This window comes from Bos indicus, chromosome 23, assembly GCF_029378745.1.
Source record: "Bos indicus isolate NIAB-ARS_2022 breed Sahiwal x Tharparkar chromosome 23, NIAB-ARS_B.indTharparkar_mat_pri_1.0, whole genome shotgun sequence".
NCBI classification, from domain to species: Eukaryota; Metazoa; Chordata; class Mammalia; order Artiodactyla; family Bovidae; genus Bos; species Bos indicus.
The window spans coordinates 1,491,413-1,513,498 of record NC_091782.1 but is presented as its reverse complement, the minus strand read 5'-3'; the positions used below and the strand labels follow the sequence as shown (position 1 = coordinate 1,513,498).

At 46.2% G+C, this 22,086-nt stretch overlaps 1 protein-coding gene across 1 annotated transcript; it reads right to left on the bottom strand.

Moving 5' to 3' along the window:
• Nucleotides 1–1,065: 1,065 nt before the first annotated feature.
• On the bottom strand, nucleotides 1,066–22,047 carry LOC139176094 (liprin-alpha-1-like). Its single transcript, XM_070778334.1, has 7 exons — nucleotides 21,873–22,047; nucleotides 20,695–20,962; nucleotides 18,691–18,910; nucleotides 13,604–13,684; nucleotides 12,823–12,974; nucleotides 3,219–3,391; nucleotides 1,066–1,907 (listed from the first exon to the last, which is right to left on the bottom strand). The coding sequence occupies exons 1-7, from the start codon at nucleotides 22,045–22,047 to the stop codon at nucleotides 1,852–1,854; spliced, it is 1,125 nt and encodes a 374-aa protein (XP_070634435.1). The 3' UTR covers nucleotides 1,066–1,851.
• Between the last annotated feature and the right edge of the window lie 39 nt (nucleotides 22,048–22,086).

The window sequence follows — 22,086 nt, the reverse complement described above, 5'->3', positions numbered from 1 at the left end:
GGTGAGACTCTTTGGGGACCAATCGCGATGCCCTGCACCCGCTGCAGAGCCATCGAGCTGGACAGTGAAGGTGCCACTTCCCAGACAGACAGGGTAGTGTAGCTCTGTCAAAGGCCTTATTTTTATGTAAATCATCTTTTTACATGATTGTAAACATGTTTAAAGAATGGACCTAGGTGTACATTTTTAGATTGTGATGACATAGCCATTCTGGATTGTATAAGTAGCAAATGTAATTTTTACTTTTTCAGTGGCACATTAAAAAAGCCAGCAAGAGATGCGTTCAGGTCACAGTGTGGTATTTATTATGCAGCTGGTATCTTGGTAGACAGAGACAGCATGTCTCTTTACATGTGGGTTCCGCCTTTAATTTACTTGTACAATTCATTGTTATCATTCTATTTTCCTATTAATCTTTTGTGAACTTCCCGAATATGTGACAAAGTATGTACAGTCTACTTTTGAACTATTTTTATCACAGTATTATTTATTGCTTTCTTTCAATAAAGTACTGAAGCAAAATTTCCCAGGGCCAATAAAGAGTGCCGAGGGTAAGCTGTACTCTCACTGAGAACAGACCAGAGCTGGTAATGGGAGCCCGTGTCATCACACGGACATTCTGTTAAGAGAAACGGACGGATGCAATGGAAAGGCCAGAAGGCGGAAGCATAGGTGTCCCTAGAGGACGACCGACGGTGTGTTCACGCCCTTGGCTCTGGAGATAAGAGGTTCCATCACTTCAGCATCTGCGGGGACAGGGCCCCTCTGCTGCTGAGGCGTGGGCAGCTGGCCGAGGGTGGGAACAAAGTGCAGATGTCTAGGCTCGCCATCAGTCACAGGGTGGGGTGTCCGAGGGCAACCTTGACGGGGACCCAAATGATGCACCCTAGTCCAGCATCAGGTCCTCCCCTAGCATCAGGTCCTCCCCCAGCATCAGACCCCAGTCCAGCGTCACGGCCCTAGGCCAGCATCAGGCCCTCCCTGACCTTCAAACCCTCCCCCCACCTCCGACCCTTCCCCAGTATCAGGCCCCCCAACTCCAGTATGAGGTGTGGCAGCCCTAATTGTCTGATACTCTTGAGCACACTCAGGCAGCCCCAGAGCAGCAGGACGATAGCTCTGGCAGAAGGTGCATCTTTAGGAATCACCTGCAGAGCAGCAGCAGCTGGGGTTTGTTTCAGGTCAAGGAGAGACAAAGAAAAAGCACTTGTGCAGGAGGCAGTGGAGGCTGTGGGCACATTCCCCCAGCTCTGCTTCCTCCCCGTAGGGGCTTTGCTCTCCTGCTCTCTCACAGGCCGCAGGGTGGTGTCCTTCCAGATTCACGGTCTCCTTGATATCTCAAGCCCAAGTCCTGAGTTGCGTCCCAGTCCAGTGTGGCAGAGGGCTGGGAACACCCAAGCTCAAGGGCTGAAAGGATTCCAGGGGGACAGCCGGGCCCCAGCAAGTGGCAGGGCAGGGGATGAGGGTGGCCGCCCACAGAGGGCCCCGGAGCAGCACTGGAAGGAGAGCAGTGATGCCTTAGCTCACTCGGGGACGCTGCCCGGCCTGGCACTCAGAGATGTTACTGCCAGCAGCTCTGGGGATACAGGAAGCCCGGTGAGTGACACCACGCCACCCAGGCCGTGTGGTGGGCACTGCTGACCATGGCCTCAGTTTCCATTCTGGTTCCAACTGTCCCTCCAAGGGCTGACGGGCTCCTCTTCCGAATGGCACAGATATTTTCTTTCTGTGGGTGAACGCATCCCTTGTTTCTGTTGGTGCTGTTGTCGCTCATCGTGTGTTTTCCTCTTTACAACCTGTGCTTGCTGCTCTTCCAGTTTAACTTAGGAGCAGCCCTTATTTTCTGCATTTCTAGTTGTCAGCATTCACTGGGGCTTTCCAGGTGGCACTAGGGGTAAAGATCCTGCCTGCCAATGCAATAGATAATGAGAGATGTGGGTTCCATCCCTGGGTTGAGAAGATGCCCTGGAAGAGAGCATGGCAACCCACTCCAGTCTTCTTGCCTGGAGAATCCCATGGACAGAGGAGCTAGTGGGCTACAGTTCCTGGGGTCGCAGAGTCAGACACGACTGAACCAGGTCAGCACACACTCAGGTTTTAGTTCAGTCGCTCAGTTGTGTCCGACTCTTGTCACTCCTTGGATTGCAGCACTCCAGGCTTTCCTGTCCTTCACTATCTCCTGGAGTTTGCTCCAACTCATGTCCATTGAATCATCATGCCATAGAGCCATCTCATTCCTGTTTCATCCACGAGAGAGGTGGCTGGGGCTCGGCAAAGTGTCTGGTCCCACTGGGTGGGTGTGAACCTGCCCTCACCGCTCCCTAACCACGTGACTGTCACTGTGTCCTCCTCTGTAAATCGGGAGGGGGCAGCACCTGCTTGGTAAGGGGCACACACGGCATCTGGTACATAATCAATGCACCATCCATCTCAGCATTGTATTTACTACTAATAGGGACAGCATTTAATAATCTGCTCCTTTTTCTCTCTTGTCACTTAACTGTGCTCTAGACCACATCTGCTTTACTTACCCCTGTAAATCCCACACCCAGCACAAATGAGACTCAACACATTTGTGGCTGAAGAGGCAGGAACATACGCTGTCCTCAAGGAGAGGAAGCTGAGTGATATGGGGGCCTGATGATAACCCTGTGTGATGAGGGGACCCCAGGAGGACCTGTGTGGCTGTGGGGTGGGGTGGGGGGCGTGGGCAGAACCCCTGATGAGCTCCTGGGGATGGGGAAGGTGGCAGGAAGGAGGGCGGGCTGTTCCTTGTGGGGTGTCCACAGACTGTACCTCACCCCTCACTGAGGAGCACTTAGGCCGTTTCCAAACACATGTCACTGTTAGGATGAAACAATCATCGCCCAGCTCCTACTCAATCAATTTCGTAGAATATGTTTCTAGCACTGGAGTACAATCATCTGCTTTATTCATTCCATGCTCCGTTCATCCACCCATCCAGCCAGCCATCTGTTCATCCATCCACCACTCACTAATCAATCCATCCATCCACTCTTAATTCATCCATCCATCCAACCATCCACTCATTAACTCAGCCGATCATCTCAGACCCATTGAGAAGACAGATGCCTCCTCCACTCCTGCTCCCAGGAGGACCCCCAGCGTGATTGACAGGAGCCTCATGGGGACGACAGGGGAGACACAGAAGGGAGATGCCTGCAGGCCCTCCTCCCTCTGATCGGTGAAGCACCCACCTGGTCCTAACGCCTCCTTGCTGGGGTGTTCAGGCCGGCCCTTTTCCTTCTTGCGAAACAAGCGGCTGATGGAGGACTTGATGCCCTTCTTCTTTGGGGCTTTGTGCAGCGAGCCCTGGCTGCTGGTGCTGCTGCTGGGGTTATTCCTGGGGCTGTCCTGAGAGCCTGTGGAGCTTCGGGGAGAGAAAACGACCTTTAACTGGCACCCTTGTGCAAACACACACCCCTCCACAAGAGCTACTGATAGAAACGGGCACCCAGCAACACCCGCGCCTCAACCTCGCAGCTGACAGTTGGAGTCTCCTTCACCAACCACACTCCACACAAGCAATGCAGGCTCGTGGCGTAAGACAACCGCACCGGGAAGCTGAGATTCTCTGCCTCGAGCTCTCCCCTGAGGAGGGCTTGACTCCAGGCCAGCTGGTGCAGAGGGCGCTCTGACCCTCCCTTAGAGTCGCTGCTCGGCAGGTGATGACGCTCCAGGAGAAGACGAGCTCCCCTGCTCTGGGTAGGTCCCCCCGCCTCCCACAGGGTAACCATCCGCGGCCGTGGCAGGTCACCGTGTAGGGCTGCTGGTCAGGTGACCACACGTGCTCCCCATCGAGTGCTGCCTGGCTCAGGACGGGAGCTCAGCAAGTAGTGGTCTGAATGAGGACAGTGTCAGTCACAGGAGGGGACAGGGTCTCCTGAGAGGAGACCCCTGCAGAAAAGGGAGGGACCCTCAAGAGCGAACCCGAGAGGCACGGGGCCGTCACCATCAGGAACGTGCCCCAGGCCAGGCAGACCTCTACCAAGAGCAGGAAGAAAGCTCCCACAGGAGTCAATCTGTAGAGATGGACGTTTTCTAAAATCACTGAGGTCACTGAGCTCTTCTTCCCCAGCACCTGAAGTTCACCACTAAACACAGGCACCGAACTCAGTGGTATTCCTTTAAAATCATCCTTGCAACTCTTTCAAGACAAGAGGCGCAGTGCCGGGGACCAGCCCCGGCTGATCCAGGGTATTCGAAGGAGAGACGGCGTAGGCGAAGATCAGGAAACAATTGCTTGATTAAACGTTAATTAAGGATATAAAGAGTAATAGAATGAGGATAGCTCAGTAGGAAAATTCAGTGGAGAAAAGAGGCTGAGATAAGGATAGCTCAGTGAGGAAATTCAGTGGAGAAAAGAGGCTGAATAATTCAGCCAGAAGGTAAGAGAAAGAACGACATGGTGAGACCAAGTTTCGGTGAACAAGGCCCGCACTTTATTTTTCAAAGTAGTTTTTATACCTTAAGTTATGCACAGAGGATAATGGGGGAAGGGGTAGAGTCTGCAGCAAACCAGGCTTTCTTCCTGCAAACTTATCATATGCAAAAGCTTAGGTGATTTGCATCATCTTCTGGCCCGGAGGCCTGTTAACATTTTAAGACCTTTTCTTCAGAAAACTTATTTTTCTCTAAAGGTGATTGGTCAGGAGCCACCCTCCAAAAGCATTAGATAAAGTTGCATTCCTACAGAGCAAAGGTGTGGTGGGCTACAACAAGAAAAAGAATTAACTCAAGGGTCCCAGGTTACAAACATTAAAGCTACTATTTACACCAATTATATTAATCAATACACTGCCAGGGACACAGCAGGTAAGGGATATGGAGACTTAGCAGCAAACATTGGCCCAACAAGTGAAAATCCCTTCACCAATACAATTTCTAATCAATCTTTTAACTACTCAAAAGAATCTGTGTTTAGACAGTTTAGAACATCTCCTGCCTCTCACAGTTGGGAGGCTCTGAACAATCACATGTGGCCAGAAAAACCTATTCAGGCAGGCTAGAGGATTTCCAAAGGCGTTTGTAGGTTAAACACTGTCACACCCAGGAATTATTAACTGGAGCTGTAAGCTAACTTTTTTCAGAGAGGTAGTAGGGGACAGCCCCCCGTAAAGTCAGAGGTGTAGGTGAAAGCACAAAGCAGAAAGTAGGCAGACTCTGGTTTTGGGGGTAGATTGCTCGAGAATTTCCAGGGAGACTCCTGAGGCTTGATCCCGCCTTTGCGTATGCCAAGCCTCCTTCCTCATGACCTTTGCCAGAGGCGGAGCTCGCTCCCCACATCTCCCCCTTTTTTATTTCTTAAAACAGCCAGAGGCAGCTCAGTCGCGAGCTTTTGAATGTTCTGCCGAAGAATCCTGACAATACAAGGAAGAATGATTATGAGAAGCAAAATTAGAACTAAAGATATTAGACAGAATGTTTTTTCCAGAAGTAAAGTTAGAGAAGGTGTGAAATAAGTCATTAGCTGCTCCAGCGGTGGTAAAATCCAGTCGGCAGTGTTCCAGGGCTTGTATTTGATTATGAACTTTCCCTAAGTCCAGGCCAATGTCAGAGCTGTTGCAAACACCTGAGATATGTTTTTTGATTTTTTCCCATTCATAATCTGTCTCGTTTACCTTTAAAGATGTCATGCATATCCACCGGTAATCAGCGTGGCAAGACAGAGCCATTTTCACTTTTAAAGCCTGTAACTCAGTCCCAGTATGCATTATTGCCTCTTCTAAGGCATCTATTCTCATCTCCAATTTTCTATCTATAATTTCCTGTGTTGCTAGACTTAAAGAGACATTTTTAGACATAGTATCAACATATTGGGCAGTATGCACTTGTTGAGTCAATGATATTGCTGCCACAGTAACAGAAGCAATTGCTGCTATTAAAGCTGATATTCCTAAAATAAGTAAGGCCCACAAATCGTCGTGATCACATTAAATCTTGTAGTTGTTGTAACACAGCAAGACTATAGTTAACATATCAATAAGTGGTTACATCATAAGATAAGGTGGACGTTGTAACACTACAAAGGAGCAAACATTATATTGAGGGTTTAAACAAGATGAGAGCGTGCATTGTTCACAAGTCACTACATTGGGTCCACCAGTGAAAGTCACATGTACATTAAGTTTTCCAGAATCATTGGTAAAGAGAAGAACATAAGGAGAGGGTAGACAAGCCAAAACAGAATAAGTAGAATTATTTTTCTGGTTGGAGTTCGCGCTGCAGCAGCCCCATCGGTCGTGCCAGGATCTCAATGTTTATCTTGCCTCCCCTTCTGGCGGGCTTCTCTTTTGTGATCGAAGCAATGGGGGAACTGGATGTCTGGGGGTCTGCAACATGGAGAATCAACCTGTCTTGGATCTAAATTGGAGAATCTGCATCCTGTGGAAAAATACAAGCACATCCTCGACCGCTAGTTAATAATGGGTCAGGACCCTTCCATTGTCCTGAGAGGAGGTCCTTCCATTTGACTAATGGTTTTGCATTTAATTGCTCCAGGCATCAATGACGAAGCATTGCAGTAGTTCCAGCCAGATCAGTATTTAGAATATTTATTACGAAAAGAGCATGTTGCAAGATTTGATGGGGAGAACTATACTTAAACTCCCCTTCTTTTAGTTTTTGAATTTGGATTTTTAATGTTTGATGCGCTCTTTCAACAATGGCCTGTCCCTGGGGATTATAAGAGATGCCTGTATTATGTTTAATTTGAAACTTTATACAAAATTCCTGAAAAGACTTAGACGCAGGAGCATTTTCAGTTTTCAGAGCTTTTAGCAGGCTCAAATATGAAAAACAAGTAAAGAGATGTTGTATTACATCTTTAACTGCCTCTCCGGTACGAGCAGTTGCAATAATAAAATGAGAAAAGGTATCTACAGTTACATGAACAAAGGACAGTTTTCCAAATGAAGAGATATGAGTTACATCCATTTGCCAGAGTACGTTAGGTTTGAGACCGCGAGGATTAACTCCCATAGGTAGACTATTATAAACAGTGGGGCAATATAAGCAAGAACGCACAATTTCTCGAGCAGTCTTTCTGGGAATTTGGAATTGATATCTTAAAGCAGTAGCGTATTGATGAAGTGAGTGAGAGGCTCTGGCCTCCTCAATCACAGTAGCCATGTATTTCTGGTTAACAAGTTAGCCAAATCATTAAAGGCATTTTAAGGGCCGGGCAATCTGGAATGAGCCCAAATATGTCCAATGAAAAATATTTTATTTGTTTTCCAAATTTGTTGCTGTAATTTAGTTAACAAATGAAATATGGTAGTTTTATTTTCAGACAAAACCCGCAGTTTCAGTGTGTGGAAACAACCTGACAATATACTGAGAATCAGAATAAAGATTAAATTCCTCATCTGCAAACATAGGAAAAGCCTCTATGACTGTTGTTATTTCAGCGCTTTGAGCTGAAGTTTCCTGTGTTTCTAAAACCTTTTGGTGATTTTTAGTAACTATGGAGGCTTTACCATTTGCTGACCCATCAGTAAAAACTATTTGAGCATTTGGAATAGGAGATTGTTTACATCTGACAGAAAAAATAACTGGATGTCTGGATATAAAATTCAGCAAAACATGCGAGGGTAAATGATGCAAAAATTTTGACCAAAATAGTTTCCTATAGCAATCTGCCAATTTTCAAACATTAGAAGAGCATCAAGTTGTTCCTTATTATATGGAATTACAATTTCTGATGGCTCTTTACCAAATAATTTAATGCTCCACTTTTTTCCTTTAATATCAAAGTAGCTATCAATCCCGGATAAGAAGCCACTACCTTTTTAGTTTGAGCGGGAAGATGGACCCACTCTAGGGGGCCGTTTTGCTATAAAACCAATTTTTTGTCTGGCCACCCCAATTACACCTATGGGGGTTTTATGGCAAAGGAATTGTCGAGCAGTTGTCAATTTAATTTTTAAAATTTTTTAAAATTTACATTTTAACAACATAAATTTAGAGATATGTTAATTTAGGTCTAATGTTTAGTTTAGGTCTCTATAAATTTAAATAATAAATGTATAACCTCCTTATCTCATTTTGATATACAGATATACCTAAATGCAAAATGTATTTATATATGGCAACAAGTATAAACTTATTGACATACAATATATATAAATCAATATACTTGAATTAATCTTATAATATATTAATTCATATATATTACAGCAATACAACACGCACACAGCCAATACCAACCAACACAAACCAATGTACTGTAATAATACATGTCACACATATATAATATAATTATACAGCATACAGAACATATATCACAGCACATCAATCCATACCAATTAATATCAGCCACACACATTATATTACTGCAATATACATTTAATTATACAGTATATATATAATACATATATTGATTTATATACAAATTAAGTAAGTACAGATCTATAAATAGAATTAGGCATACCTTTATTATGTTTTATTTATACCCATACCTAATTAGGCAAACTGTAGTTAGGCAAATATATTTATATTACGTATTTATAGCAGTATATAAAGTATTGTTAATTGTACCACCTGTTGATAACTAAGAAATTGAGAAAACCCTTCTCTGAGTATCTCCTATTTGAGACAGCACGTCCCTCCCCCATAGGGTAAAGGGGAGCATAGGAACTACGTAGGGTTGGAAAGTTCCACAGGTATCCTCAAACTGCCAATCTAACATTTTTGAACTTTTAACTACTGTGGGGGCTTGAGGGCAAATGAAACAAAATTTGACCCCTGAAATCTATCAGGGCAACTTGACAATCATCACTATTTTGTAAAAGACTTGCAGTTGATCCTTATTGAGTGAAATTATTATATTTGCTACTTCTTTTCTAAAAAGTTCCACACTTCTTTTTTCCTCCTTTTATAATTAATTGTGCCACCAAGCTGGGATAAGATAAAACTATTTTTCTTGGGGTCACTGGTAGATGGAACCAATGGGCCTTTTTGTCACAAGCACCCTGTAGGTGTATGTTTTGTTGGAAGAATAATTTAATCTCATTTTTTGGTAATATTAATCCTAATTAACTGATCATTTAAAGTCTCATACACTTCAACAAGAGCTAACTCTGTCTCATTAGTCAACTTTCTCTTAGAACTGGAATTAGGATTAATTTTTAAGCAATCAAATAAAGGCTTTAAATCTGCAGTAGTCAGTTTTAAATGAGGGCGTATCCAATTAATGTCCCCTAATAATTTTTGGAAATCATTTAAAGTTAGTAAACAATTTCTCCACAGCTTCAAAGGGGCATTATCAGTTTTTTAAAACTTTTGGCCAACCTAAATATGAGAAGCAAGTAAAGAGGTGTTGCACAACATCTTTATAGGCTTCTCCAGTTATCGTTTTGTAACCTAAATCTGATCTATAGCTTTTTAGATGACAAGCAACCATCTAATCTTTGCTTGAATACTTCCAACAACAGGAAACTCACTACTCTTCAAGGTTTTAAACTCTCCCTCACCTTTTTCTCTACAGCATTCCCACCCCGCATACCAGTTTCTCTAATCTCAACTCATTTTTAGTAGTATGTGTTGGCCAGGAGCTGGGTCAGTCTTTCCCAGCAATGTTAAGAGACGTCTGTTCCTGTGTCTAATAGCCCTGACATTTTATTTTCTTGAATTAAAAGATCTTTTAAAGGCCTTGGAGCTGTACTTTCCTGCACCCAAAAGGCTAGATCACTAGATCTAAATGCTCTGTGGCTCTTAGCCTAAGAAGTCAAGTTTTTTCCTGTCTGATACTAAGGTAAAAGCAAAAACTGTGTTATTCTTTGACCTTTATTAATTTGCACAGTTTTGGTAGGCAGCGAGATCAAAACTTTAATTTCTCCAATATAATCAGAATCTACTACACCATACACCACCCAAATTCCTTGAAAAGAAAGCGAGCTACACCCTAGCACAAGTCCTACAATGACCTCAGGCAGGGGGCCAGCCACTCCCATTGGAATTGGAGCAACCGGAATATCAGGGTTAATATTGTTACTAAATCCCTTTACCGTTCGCTTTTTTCTTGGCCTGGGTGAGACGCCCCTGAGGGGGTTTTCTCCAAAGAGCGCTGCATAATGTGCACGCAGTCTGTTTTAAAATCTCCACTGTTCAAAAAACTTTTTATCTTCCTCAGGCTTAGGCAACACTTTGAGAGGCTTTGGGGGCAAAGTGGGGAACTTTTGGGCCCTGGAAGGCGCAAACGGAGGCGGCAGCAATGGCCTTAAATCAGAAAGTGGTGGATAAGTTGTTTTTTTTTTTTTTTTTTTAAGGTTTGCACAGGGTGGGTGGGAGCTCGCCAGGGCACCTGGTCACAGCGTCTCTTACAGTCTGTCTCTCTCTTCCTCTCTTCCTGCTTTTCTCTCCCCCTTCCTTTTTCGCTACCCTTCTCTTTCCTTTGTTTCTTTCCCTTTACCCTCTTCTCTTCCCTAATCTTTTTTTTTTTTCTCCCTATCTTTTTCTCTGTTATCTACTTTTTAAACTTCCTTTCTCTATCTTGCTGCGTTCCCTGATTCCTTCCTTCTCCGTTCCTCTCCTTTTCACTCTTTAGCTCTTTCTCTATCTTTACATCTTTCTCTATTTTCTTTTTTTCTTTTTCACTTTTTTTTTCTTTTTATTTTTTTCTCTTTTTATTTATTATTATTTTGTTGTTGTTGTTTGGGTGAGGCCCCCCTGAGGGGGTTTTCTGCAAGGAGCAGGCTCTGTATATTGTGTATTTTTTAAAAGCTCCTTTGTTTAAAAGAAATCTTTTTTATCTTTTTCAGCTTTAGGCAATGCTCTGAGAGACTTTGGATGTAAACTGGGGAATTTTTAGGCCCTGGGAAGTGCAAGCGGAGGTGGAGTAGTCACCTTAAATCAGAAATTGTTGGATAAATTTTTAAAGGTTTGTGTAGAGGGGGAGGGGGCTCGCCAGGGCGCCCGGCCGCAGCGTCCTGTAAGCCCTCTCCTTCCTCCGGAGGTAGAGCACAGTCTCCCTCCTTTTCTTCGTAAAATATGCAGAAGGTGGAGACCCACTACCATCCACCGCTATAGCCTCTCCCATAGACTATCCCACAGCCTCATGACGAGGGTCCAGAACATTTTTAATCATATTTATAGGATACGTTTTTAGTTGTTTTTTACCTTCACCCAAGTATCTAAATTAACAGTAGCTTCTTTAACAGTTTCAAGATTACTTGTATAAAGAGTTGCCATTCTTAGTTTCGTGTTACCCATGTCAGAAAATTAAGTATAATAGAAGATAAAGCTTTTAGCTTTTAAAAGATCAGGCTTTTCTTTGGCCTTTTAACTCTAGAAACCGTTTTCTCTCTCTAAGTCTAACTCTTTTAACACTTTCAACACTTCCCACTCCTCTCGCCCTGTCTATCCTACAGGGGGGTCCGCGGCACCCTTGAGTGGGGTCCTAGCCGTCCCGAACACTGGAAGAACAATAGGGCTGGTGACCCAGATTGTTCCGGGGGAGGAACAGTAGGCTGATGGCCCAAATTGTTCCAAGGGAGGAGCAGTAGGGCTGGTCACCCAAACTGCTCCGTGGGGGAACAAGAGGGCTGGTGACCCAGTTGTTCCGAGAACGGGGAGCAATAGGGCTGATGGCTCTGATTGCTTTGGGGAGCTTACCTTCAAAAATCCCTGTCTCGGGCGCCACTTGCCGGGGACCAGCCCCGGCTGATCCAGGGTATTCGAAGGAGAGACGGCGTAGGCGAAGATCAGGAAACAATTGCTTGATTAAACGTTAATTAAGGATATAAAGAGTAATAGAATGAGGATAGCTCAGTAGGAAAATTCAGTGGAGAAAAGAGGCTGAGATAAGGATAGCTCAGTGAGGAAATTCAGTGGAGAAAAGAGGCTGAATAATTCAGCCAGAAGGTAAGAGAAAGAACGACATGGTGAGACCAAGTTTCGGTGAACAAGGCCCGCACTTTATTTTTCAAAGTAGTTTTTATACCTTAAGTTATGCACAGAGGATAATGGGGGAAGGGGTAGAGTCTTGCAGCAAACCAGGCTTTCTTCCTGCAAACTTATCATATGCAAAAGCTTAGGTGATTTGCATCATCTTCTGGCCCGGAGGCCTGTTAACATTTTAAGACCTTTTCTTCAGAAAACTTATTTTTCTCTAAAGGTGATTGGTCAGGAGCCACCCTCCAAAAGCATTAGATAAAGCTGCATTCCTACAGAGCAAAGGTGTGGTGGGCTACAACAAGAAAAAGAATTAACTCAAGGGTCCCAGGTTACAAACATTAAAGCTACTATTTACACCAATTATATTAATCAATACACTGCCAGGGACACAGCAGGTAAGGGATATGGAGACTTAGCAGCAAACATTGGCCCAACAAGTGAAAATCCCTTCACCAATACAATTTCTAATCAATCTTTTAACTACTCAAAAGAATCTGTGTTTAGACAGTTTAGAACATCTCCTGCCTCTCACAGTTGGGAGGCTCTGAACAATCACATGTGGCCAGAAAAACCTATTCAGGCAGGCTAGAGGATTTCCAAAGGCGTTTGTAGGTTAAACAGTCACACCCAGGAATTATTAACTGGAGCTGTAAGCTAACTTTTTTCAGAGAGGTAGTGGGGGACAGCCCCCCGTAAAGTCAGAGGTGTAGGTGAAAGCACAAAGCAGAAAGTAGGCAGACTCTGGTTTTGGGGGTAGATTGCTCGAGAATTTCCAGGGAGACTCCTGAGGCTTGATCCCGCCTTTGCGTATGCCAAGCCTCCTTCCTCATGACCTTTGCCAGAGGCGGAGCTCGCTCCCACAGCGCAGGGCTCCTGAAACTGACGATGCACACACAGGTCGCTTACTTGTGGGCGTCCCTGAGGTCCTCATGGGTGGCTGTGCGCAGCGCCCCCGTGTGCAGGCGGCCCAGCTGAAGGGACCGCGGCCAGGCGAGGGTCGAGGTTTCACATTTGATGGAGGTCTTGTCATCTCCTACCTCTTCCCGTATAGCTGGCAGCTGAGGGAGTGAGGTAAGTGTCAAATTGGCTAACAATAGACTGTTCTGAAAAAGGCAATCACACAGGCTTTACATTATAACCAGAAACTTATTTGAAGATCTATTAGCTATGCTTTCCCCCAAGTACAAAAAAACCCTTGTTATAGCTTAATGCCATCTTAAAGGACTGTCTTGTTCAAAAAATGCGGGGCTATGGGGCAGTGAGAGCATCTGAGTGCAGAGACCCCGGATGGGAGCCTCCCTGCAGCCGTCCTCGGCCCTCCCTGGAATCCAGCGACCAGATGACCCTGCAGGGCAGGACAGCAGAGCGATGCTGGCACCATGAATCCTGCATGGCATGAACTGCCCTGATGAAAGGACTGTGCTCATCACCAGATGCTGCTCAGAAGCACCACAGCTAGAGTACAAAACCTCTCAGCAAAGGCGTCCAGACCTTTCTGTTTGAAGGAGAAAAAGACACAGCTTGTGCCACCATCCAAGATCATTTGTAGTGATGATGCAGGTTATTGGAAGCCATGACAACAACAGAAACACAGAAAAGGTACCTAACCCCTCCACGCGAACACCGTGTGCCTGGATCATATTTCTCAGTAACATACAGACTGGGGACTACCCACTGAAGTACTTACATGCAGTTTGAGTGTCATTTGCTCACAGTGGTTTCCATAAGGCACCCCCAGGTCTTCACTAAGAGATGATCTTGTATCACCCTAGAGCAGTGGGAAGTTCAAAAGGGAGGAGATATATGGGTACCTATGGCTGATTCATGTTGAGGTTTGACAGAAAAGAAAATTCTGTAAAGCAATTACCTTTCAATTAAAAAATAAACTAATCAAAAAAAAAGAAGAATAAGATGATCTCTCTTGGACTCCCAGCGTTTCCACTGGTCCTGGGTGTGAGGAAAGGAAAGACAGTGTGGGAACAGATTAACCCTACAGGGTCCAAACAGGTCTCACTGATACATTTCGGTGTGTGGTTAAACCAGGGGAGGTTTTAGGAAACATGCATGGCATGTATTGTTATAAACAATGAGTGCGTTGTTTTGACCAACTAACCTGTGCCTCTTTGGTGGGATTCTGTAAGGAATACTGATCCCGTGCAGCCCCACAGGAGCTTGGTGACAACAAAGTAACTTAGTGCAAAATACAGCTGAACTCATTTAACAGCAGCTGGATAAACTGGGCTCCCTCCCCTGAGCTCTAACAAGAACCCTCAGACAACAGAAGGCTACAAAGGCTAGAAATTTTCCACATGGAACTGAACAGGGATCAATCTCAAAGTCAAGTAAAAAGAAGCATTTATAAAAATCAGAAAACAACAACGAACAGAGCAGGGAAGTGACACACCTGGGTTGACTATGGACTCAGTGGAGACAAACACCTGCCTCAGAGTCAGGGCCCAGGCCAGCACCTTCCCCCGGGCCTCCTCCTGAGGAAGGCCTCTGGGTCTGCAGCCCAGCTGCCCTCCCCCAGGATGGGAGCTGCCCCACTGGTGCCACATGTGGCTAGGAAGGGCAGTGCCGTGTCCTCGCTGAACAGGAGAGCAAAGCAGGCCACAGAGCAGGCGAGCGGCACACCCAGGTCACCAACCCCAGGGGGACGGCGCTGCTCTGCTGTGCTCAGCAGAAGGTCTCCTGGGCACTGAGCTGCCTGAACTGGAGCACGGCCACCCCAGTCCTGCGGGAAGGCCCAGGAGTGCTTGGTCAGTGTGCTGGGAGCAGGAGAGGAACAAGGAAGGCCAGCCCTTGGGGCACTGGACTCCAACAACAGGGGCTCATCCAAGTGACCTGAGGGGAGAGGCAGAACTCCCTCCTGATGCTCCCTCCATCAGGGATGCTGTGATGGACACGAGAGCCTCTAGAGGAAAGCGGGCTGGACAGCACCATGGTTAAGTGTCTAGGCTCTGATCAGACCAGTCCGCACCACGCTGCTGGGTGTGACAGCCTGGGCACGATGCCCGGCCTCGCTAAGCCTCAGTGTCTATGTCTGCTGAATGGGGATAGCAGCAGCCTGGACCTCACCTGAGGATGAGAAGACAGACTCGGAAAGCACATGCCCAGCACACAGAGTCTCCTGCACACTCCTACCCACCATCATTAAATTGGCTTCCCGCAAATCTAACATCTATGGCTCTGATTCAGTCATTTCTTTTTTTTTTTTTTTTTTCTCTCTTCTTTTTTGTGCCCCCCTGGCCGACGGCGGAGATGGAGGCCTAGAGAGAAGAACAGGGAAGAGAGGGGGAAGGGAGGATGGATGGCTGTGTGCCTCAGTCATTTCTTACATGAAAACACTAAGCAGAAATTCCATGGTGGTCCAAAGGTTAAGACTTGGCACTTTCACTGCCGGCACACTGGTCTGATCCCTGCTTGGAGAACTAAGAGCCCATAAGCTGTGCAGCATGGCCAAAAACATAAGTATAGAAATTTTTTAAAATAAGAAATAATACTATGTCTATTATAAACAAGCATGAGATGATCAGAAGGCAAACAAGTGGGAGAAAGGCAAACTGTTACAATTGTCCCAACGAATGACCTATTTCCAACAGAACCATCAGCACATTTTAAGTGGTGGGTGAGTTTCATCACTTCCATTAAAACGTCAATTATTCACCAGGACATAACCACACAGTGTTCATTCACGTTAAATGATAAGGACTCTTTAATACTTCACAGAGAAACAAAGGCGTGCTACATTACTAAATAGTTTACCTTTCGACACTGCTTCCTTAAATCACTAGGCTGATAGATGCACGCAAAGAAATGAAGAGAAACCAGATTTATTGCGACTTTGAAGCTAAAATTTCAAGAATCCGTAGAGGCAAATACAGTAAAGCAAAAATGATGGCAAACATGTAAGTGACATAAAGATTTAGAGAACATGTGACTGGAAACAGAACATTTTTTTTGACCACAGAAGTTAAATAAGCTACTCAAGATTTACTAGAGAAACAGTATAAATTATTACTCAGGAAGATACCATTCTATTACAACATCATGATTTATTAAAGCATAGCATTCTATACAACAAAGGGCCTTAACAGGTGTCTATTCTCAGCCAAATTTCTCTATAAGTTAGTTTCTCTTAATCAAAAACATGTTATACTTTAAATTATTAATTTAACTGATGAGGAAGTTACCATAATATCTATTTTAACATTGAACAAATCTAACCACCTCCTGGACATTAATGTAAAATCCTGACATAGAATTTGATTTAAAACTTCTCACAATAAATTCATTAAAGCAAGTTCGCTGTGAAAATATGTAAGAATGAAAGCTAGCATAATAGCAGGTGCAGTCTTTACATTTTATTAACCATAGAAGATACTTTCTTAACGAGTCTAATAGAGACATTAACTGTGCAAAAGCTGATGAGATTTACAGTCTTAAATACAAGCACCAAGACAGAAAGGATATTGTGTCAGTTCAGTTCAGTTCAGTTGCTCAGTCGTGTCCGACTCTTTGTGACCCCATGAATCGCAGCATGCCAGGACCCCCTGTCCATCACCAACTCTTGGAGTTCACCCAAACTCATGTCCATTGAGTTGGTGATGCCATCCAGCCATTCATCCTCTGTCGTCCCCTTCTCCTCCTTCCCCCAATTCCTCCCAGCATAAGAGTCTTTTCCAGTGCGTCAACTCTTCACTTGAGGTGGCCAAAGTGCTGGAGTTTCAGCTTTAGCATCAGTCCTTCCAATGAACACCCAGGACTGATCTCCTTTAGAATGGACTGGTTGCATCTCCTTGCAGTCCAAGGGACTCACTCTCAAGAGTCTTCTCCAACAGCACAGCTCAAAAGCATCAATTCTTTGATGCTCAGCTTTCTTCACAGTCCAACTTTCATATCCATACATGACAACTGGAAAAACCATAGCCTTGACTAGATGGACCTTTGGTGGCAAAGTAATGTCTCTGCTTTTGAATACGCTATCTATGTTGGTCATAACTTTGCTTCCAAGGAGTAAGCGCCTTTTAATTTCATGGCTGCAGTCACCATCTGCAGTGATTTTGGAGCCCCAAAAAAATAAAGTCTGACACTGTTTCCCCATCTATTTCCTATGAAGTGATGGGACCAGATACCATGATCTTAGTTTTCTGAATGGTGAGCTTTAAGCCAACTTTTTCACTCTCCTCTTTCACTTTCATCAAGAGGCTTTCTAGTTCCTCTCACTTTCTGCCTTAAGGGTGATGTCATCTGCATATCTAAAAGTCCATTAATTCTACACTTAAGAGGATCATTTCTTTATGTAAGCACAATCTCATTTATGAATTACACATGATATGTAGTTTAGGATCCATCTACATATATTATGCTTATAACTGCGTGCTGCTGCTGCTAAGTCGCTTCAGTCATGTCCGACTCTGTGCGACCCCATGGACTGCAGCCTACCAGGTTCCTCCGTCCATGGGATTTTCCAGGCAAGAGTACTGGAGTGGGTTGCCATTGCCTTCTCCTGTAACTGCACAGTGATACACCAATTTGACTTACTGCTATGGGGGAAAAACACCATTTAATGAGACATGAAGACAAAGCACAAACCCAACTAAGGGGACACATGCTGTGGACCACAGAACGGCTATGACCAGAGGAAGTGGGGGGACAGGGGAGGGGAGATGGATAGGTAAACTACAGCCTCGGGGGCTGGTGGGGATCTGGATTCATGACGACTAAGCAGACAACAGGATGAGAGAGGGAATCAAAAGCAATGATGAAAGCAGACACACTGTCAGAGAACTCCAACAGCAGGGAAAACATACAGAACTGTTCTTTTCCAAATATTTGGAAAGAAATCAAGCATGAATCCGCAGAGAAATCATCAAAGAATTTTAAATATCAAGTAATTAGCCAATGATGCCAATTATAAAAACAGTGTCAAAAGACCACAAAATGGACTAGTTACCACTTCACAGGCCGCTAAAATGATTCACGGTTAATTTAATTATAAGCTGACTAACAATGCAGCTAACATGAAATGAGTGGTAACAGAAAAAAGAGACAATACAAGTCCAGTTACAAAGCAGAATGTTGCACACGTGATTTCATGGGGTAAACAGCAATACACTCACAACACCTAAGCTAAACACACAAGAAAGCTGGAACATGTGCTTTAGAGCCGCACACTCTGTCACCAAAAGCCCTAGGTCGTCATCCCAGTTTTAGACTCGGAAAAGTGAGGCAGCCCGACATCTTCCCTGGGGCCCTGGGGCCCTGGGGCCCTGGGCTTTTAACCTGGTTTCACACGCAGAGCTGGACTGAGCACGTGGCCAGGTCCATCAGCAAGCAGACCAGTGTAGATTCTTGGTTTTGTACCCACCGCATGCCCTGCACCCTGCAGCCAGGCATCCCCAATGGAAAATCTGCTGTACGGCTTTCCCATGCCATGAGAGCTGCCTATGGTTACTTTCACGAAGCTGTCTGCTCCCTGAGAACAGAAACTTCCCTGCAGCTGCTGTGCCCAGCACAGGCCAGGTGCAACATTACAGAGGCAGGCTCTGGCTGAGTTCATGATGACGTGCTAAGTAGTGGTCCAAATATCAAGACTAATTTGTCGCTGTGCCATTGTGGAATGATTAAAGACTAGGCGGTTTAAAAACTTTTAGACCTCTGAGCATAGCAAATGTACCTAATTTTCTTCTGGGTATAAAGAGAAAAAACAAAAAACAAACAGAAAACAGCGTGCTGGGGGAGGGATGCAGCAGGGAGGAGGCAGACACATACCAGAGTCATGATGCCCAGCTGGTCTCCCTCCTGCGCCAGGCTGTGCCGCCTCCTTCTGGGCTTGGGCAGGGGTGGGCAGGAGCCAGCATGCAAGGAGGTGGGAAGCAGGTTGAGGGAGCTCACTGATTTAAAACGACGGAGGCTGCCTAAGCTCCCCCTGCCCTCCCTGCTCTCAGTATCCTCGGCCCACTGCTCTGTGTTCTCCTCTTCTTCGATCAACCTAAAATAGAATAAAATGCATCACCTGCCTTTGTCAGCAGAGGAACCTGTCTGGACAATAAATTTGGGCTGGCATTCTGTGTCATGATTAGCAAATTCCACAAACAGTTGCTCAATGAACATCTCAGCCAAAAGGTTCTACGTTTCCTCTTTTGAATATTCTCAAACTTAGAATAACTTAGCGTTGAGTCTTACAAACTGGCCCTGATCACTCACGCTTGATGTTCACTTATTTACTCTAACATTCTGAAGGGGCCCTGGTGGCAACTCTCTTTCCTGTGAAGAGATACCTCAAGTTGACAACCCTTACCTCCCCTGCTCTCAGGGCAGAGATGCACGTCAGTGCCTCAAGTCTTTTCCACTGGGAATCAGGAACTCTGTATAATCAAAACACCAATTCACAAACAAGCTGCAGTTTCTAAACACAAGTCTCCAGACCAGATGAAGTGCTGAGTTGATCTTTTTTTTTTTTAAGGTTGTATATATACAAACGCATCACTTGATGAAGTTCTCCACCAGTTTTGTCTGAGTTTCTGGATTCATGTCAATGTGCTGCATTAACCTAGAATTCAGTTTCTGCTCTTCTCCCCTAAGGTGTGGTGGATGTTTTTATATAGCAGTTTAAATACACGATTATGCAAATAAAATGATTTTCAAATTAAAATACAAGATTCTTACAGGAAGTAAACTCTCCAGCTTCACTTCTACTCATACATCTGGAAAGTTTTTCACTGTTGATAACAAGTTGATGGGTAGAATTGACCATTTACATCAAGTCAACTTGTCGAATAAGGAAAAATCACTTTTACCTGACAACTTGCTGTAAAAATAAAAATATTAATCTATAACCGTTCCATACTTCCTGCAGGGACGTGGAAAGACCATCTTTCTGAGCTCATCTGTGCTCAAACACGGCCCACAAAGTTGTCTGTCTTGGCATCAAATGGGCAGGTGACACCACTTGCGTTTGCTGGTTGTCCCATACACCCCCTGCCTTTCCCCCAGAGCATCCCGCTCGGCCGACAGGAACGGGCACCTCGGCCTGGGCTGACGTGGTGAGAACAGTCTGAGCAGCAGCTCTGCCTGGTCCTGTGCAGGGTCACCGGCCTGCGGCCACTCTGAAGGTGGACTCGGGACACGGGCATAGCTGTGAGGGTGTGGCATCAGGCAGGCCTCGGGGCCCCCAGCCACCTGGCTGCACCCAGACCCAAGGCCCCCTGCTCACCACGAGGGAGGCCTTTCCATTCTATCCTGTTTTGAAAATTGTTATAACTGCCAAGACGGTGTCTAAAGAAAACATCTTAAATATACTGATGAGATGAGAAAAACTCAAACACATGTCCTTGGACCACTGTCTTACAACAAGCCAATCTTCACACTGCATTAAGTTAAAAAGGAAAATGCAGATCTGAGTGGGAATTTGCCAACCCCAAAACCCCAGCTTTCACCAGGTGGCTTTTCACCAGAACATGGGGGGCTCTGAGGGACACAGGAGGGTCCACGGGCCGCAGGGGACACCGCCTCGGCACCTCACCCACCTTGGTGCTCAGAGCTGAGGGGGGACACCCCACAACGCCTCCTGCCACCCCCACAGAGTACGGAAACCACACCATGGACAGAACGCCCCGGCTGACCGAGCTCTGTAATCAAGGGCCATCTCAAAACTGAAAATTCTTGACGCAGACCTGAGGTCAGGTTTCTTACTCTGGAACACTCAGACGTCCCTAGGAGAAGACAGCTCCTCAGAGAAACCGAGTTTCTGGTGCTGAGTTAAGGATCACCCACCGGATCTCTTCATTGATGACGTCCAGCTGCTCCTGCATCATCATGGTCAGAGTCTTGGCATCGGCCTGCCTGCTGGGCGACAGCTGAGTGGCCGAGCTGAAGAGGGTGACCCTGTCGCCCTCGTCATCAGACACGCCCTCGTCACTCTCAAATGCCTGGGCCACGTCGACCAGCATGCTGGCTTGCTGCGTGCGCTCGCAGTCCTGCTCCTTTGGGGTCTGCACCTGGGCACAAGAGGACCACGTCTCATCAGCGACATTCAGGGCAGCTCAAGTCTATCAGGAACTGAACCCAATTTTACATGGAAGCCCTGACTCTGGATAAATGGGCCATGCTCATGAGACACTGCCATCTCTTAAGCGAACAGGACTCAAGAAACAGGCAGGGGAAGAATCCAGTTCCTAGATGGCCTGGTGACACTCAGGTCTCAGCGTGGACGGCAGGCAATCCTATGAGGTTATTCACAAGGGTGGGCTGATGGAGTCAGAGACAGAAACTGAAAATTACAAAAATACATCCATGCCTCCATCAGCCAGGCTGGAGGAAAATAAGAAAAAAGAACCTTTCAGCTCGGCAGCCGCTGGGTCCCTATCAGCGGTCATCACTGGGACCAGTTCACCAGAGTGTGCCGTCCTCCCAGGCTCCCAGACCTCCGTTTCCCAGGCTGGTCTGAACACCCACAGACAGGAGCGAGCAGGGGCAGCCAGGAGACGGGAGGGCCAGCCCCTCCGCGGCTCTCCTCTCGGGACACAGGCCCTTGGGCTGTTCTAGGGGATGGCTCCTCGCACCCCAAGGGTGGCTCTGTCATCAGAGACACATGGGATAGTGCCTGCGGGGCCCCGTGCCGCCCTCCCGCTCTCACACCTCACACCCTTCTCTCTGAAAACATCCCCCCTGCCACACTGTCACCCAGGTCCTGCCTTCTTTCACAGACATAACCTCAAAGGAACTGAGGGGCAGCCTCGAGGTGCTGGCTTGCTGGCTCCCTACCCCTGTGGCCAGGGCCCTGGCCTCCTGTCTTCATCACGACCCCGCCCCAGGGCTGGGCTACCCCATTCGCTGGCTCCAGGACCACCTGCCATCATTCCTGCTCTGCTCCAGCGAACCAGCTGCCTATGGGTTCACCCCCATCAGCCCGGTCCGCATGTCCTCTCCCTTCTCTCGCCTTCCAATCGCACAAGGGGAACCAGCAGATTCCTCCTCCAGGGCTCCCTGCAGCGCCCACTGCAGGTCTCTGAAAGCTCCCTGGGAGTGGCCTCTACGGTCCCCCTCCCCGCCAGGTCTCCACTTCTCTGCCAGCACGCGGTGAGCCCTGCCCTGCAGGGCAATTCCCCGGGGGCTCGAGGAACCCATGTTACCAAGCCCCTTCCCTTCCTTGCCCTCCCCCACGCC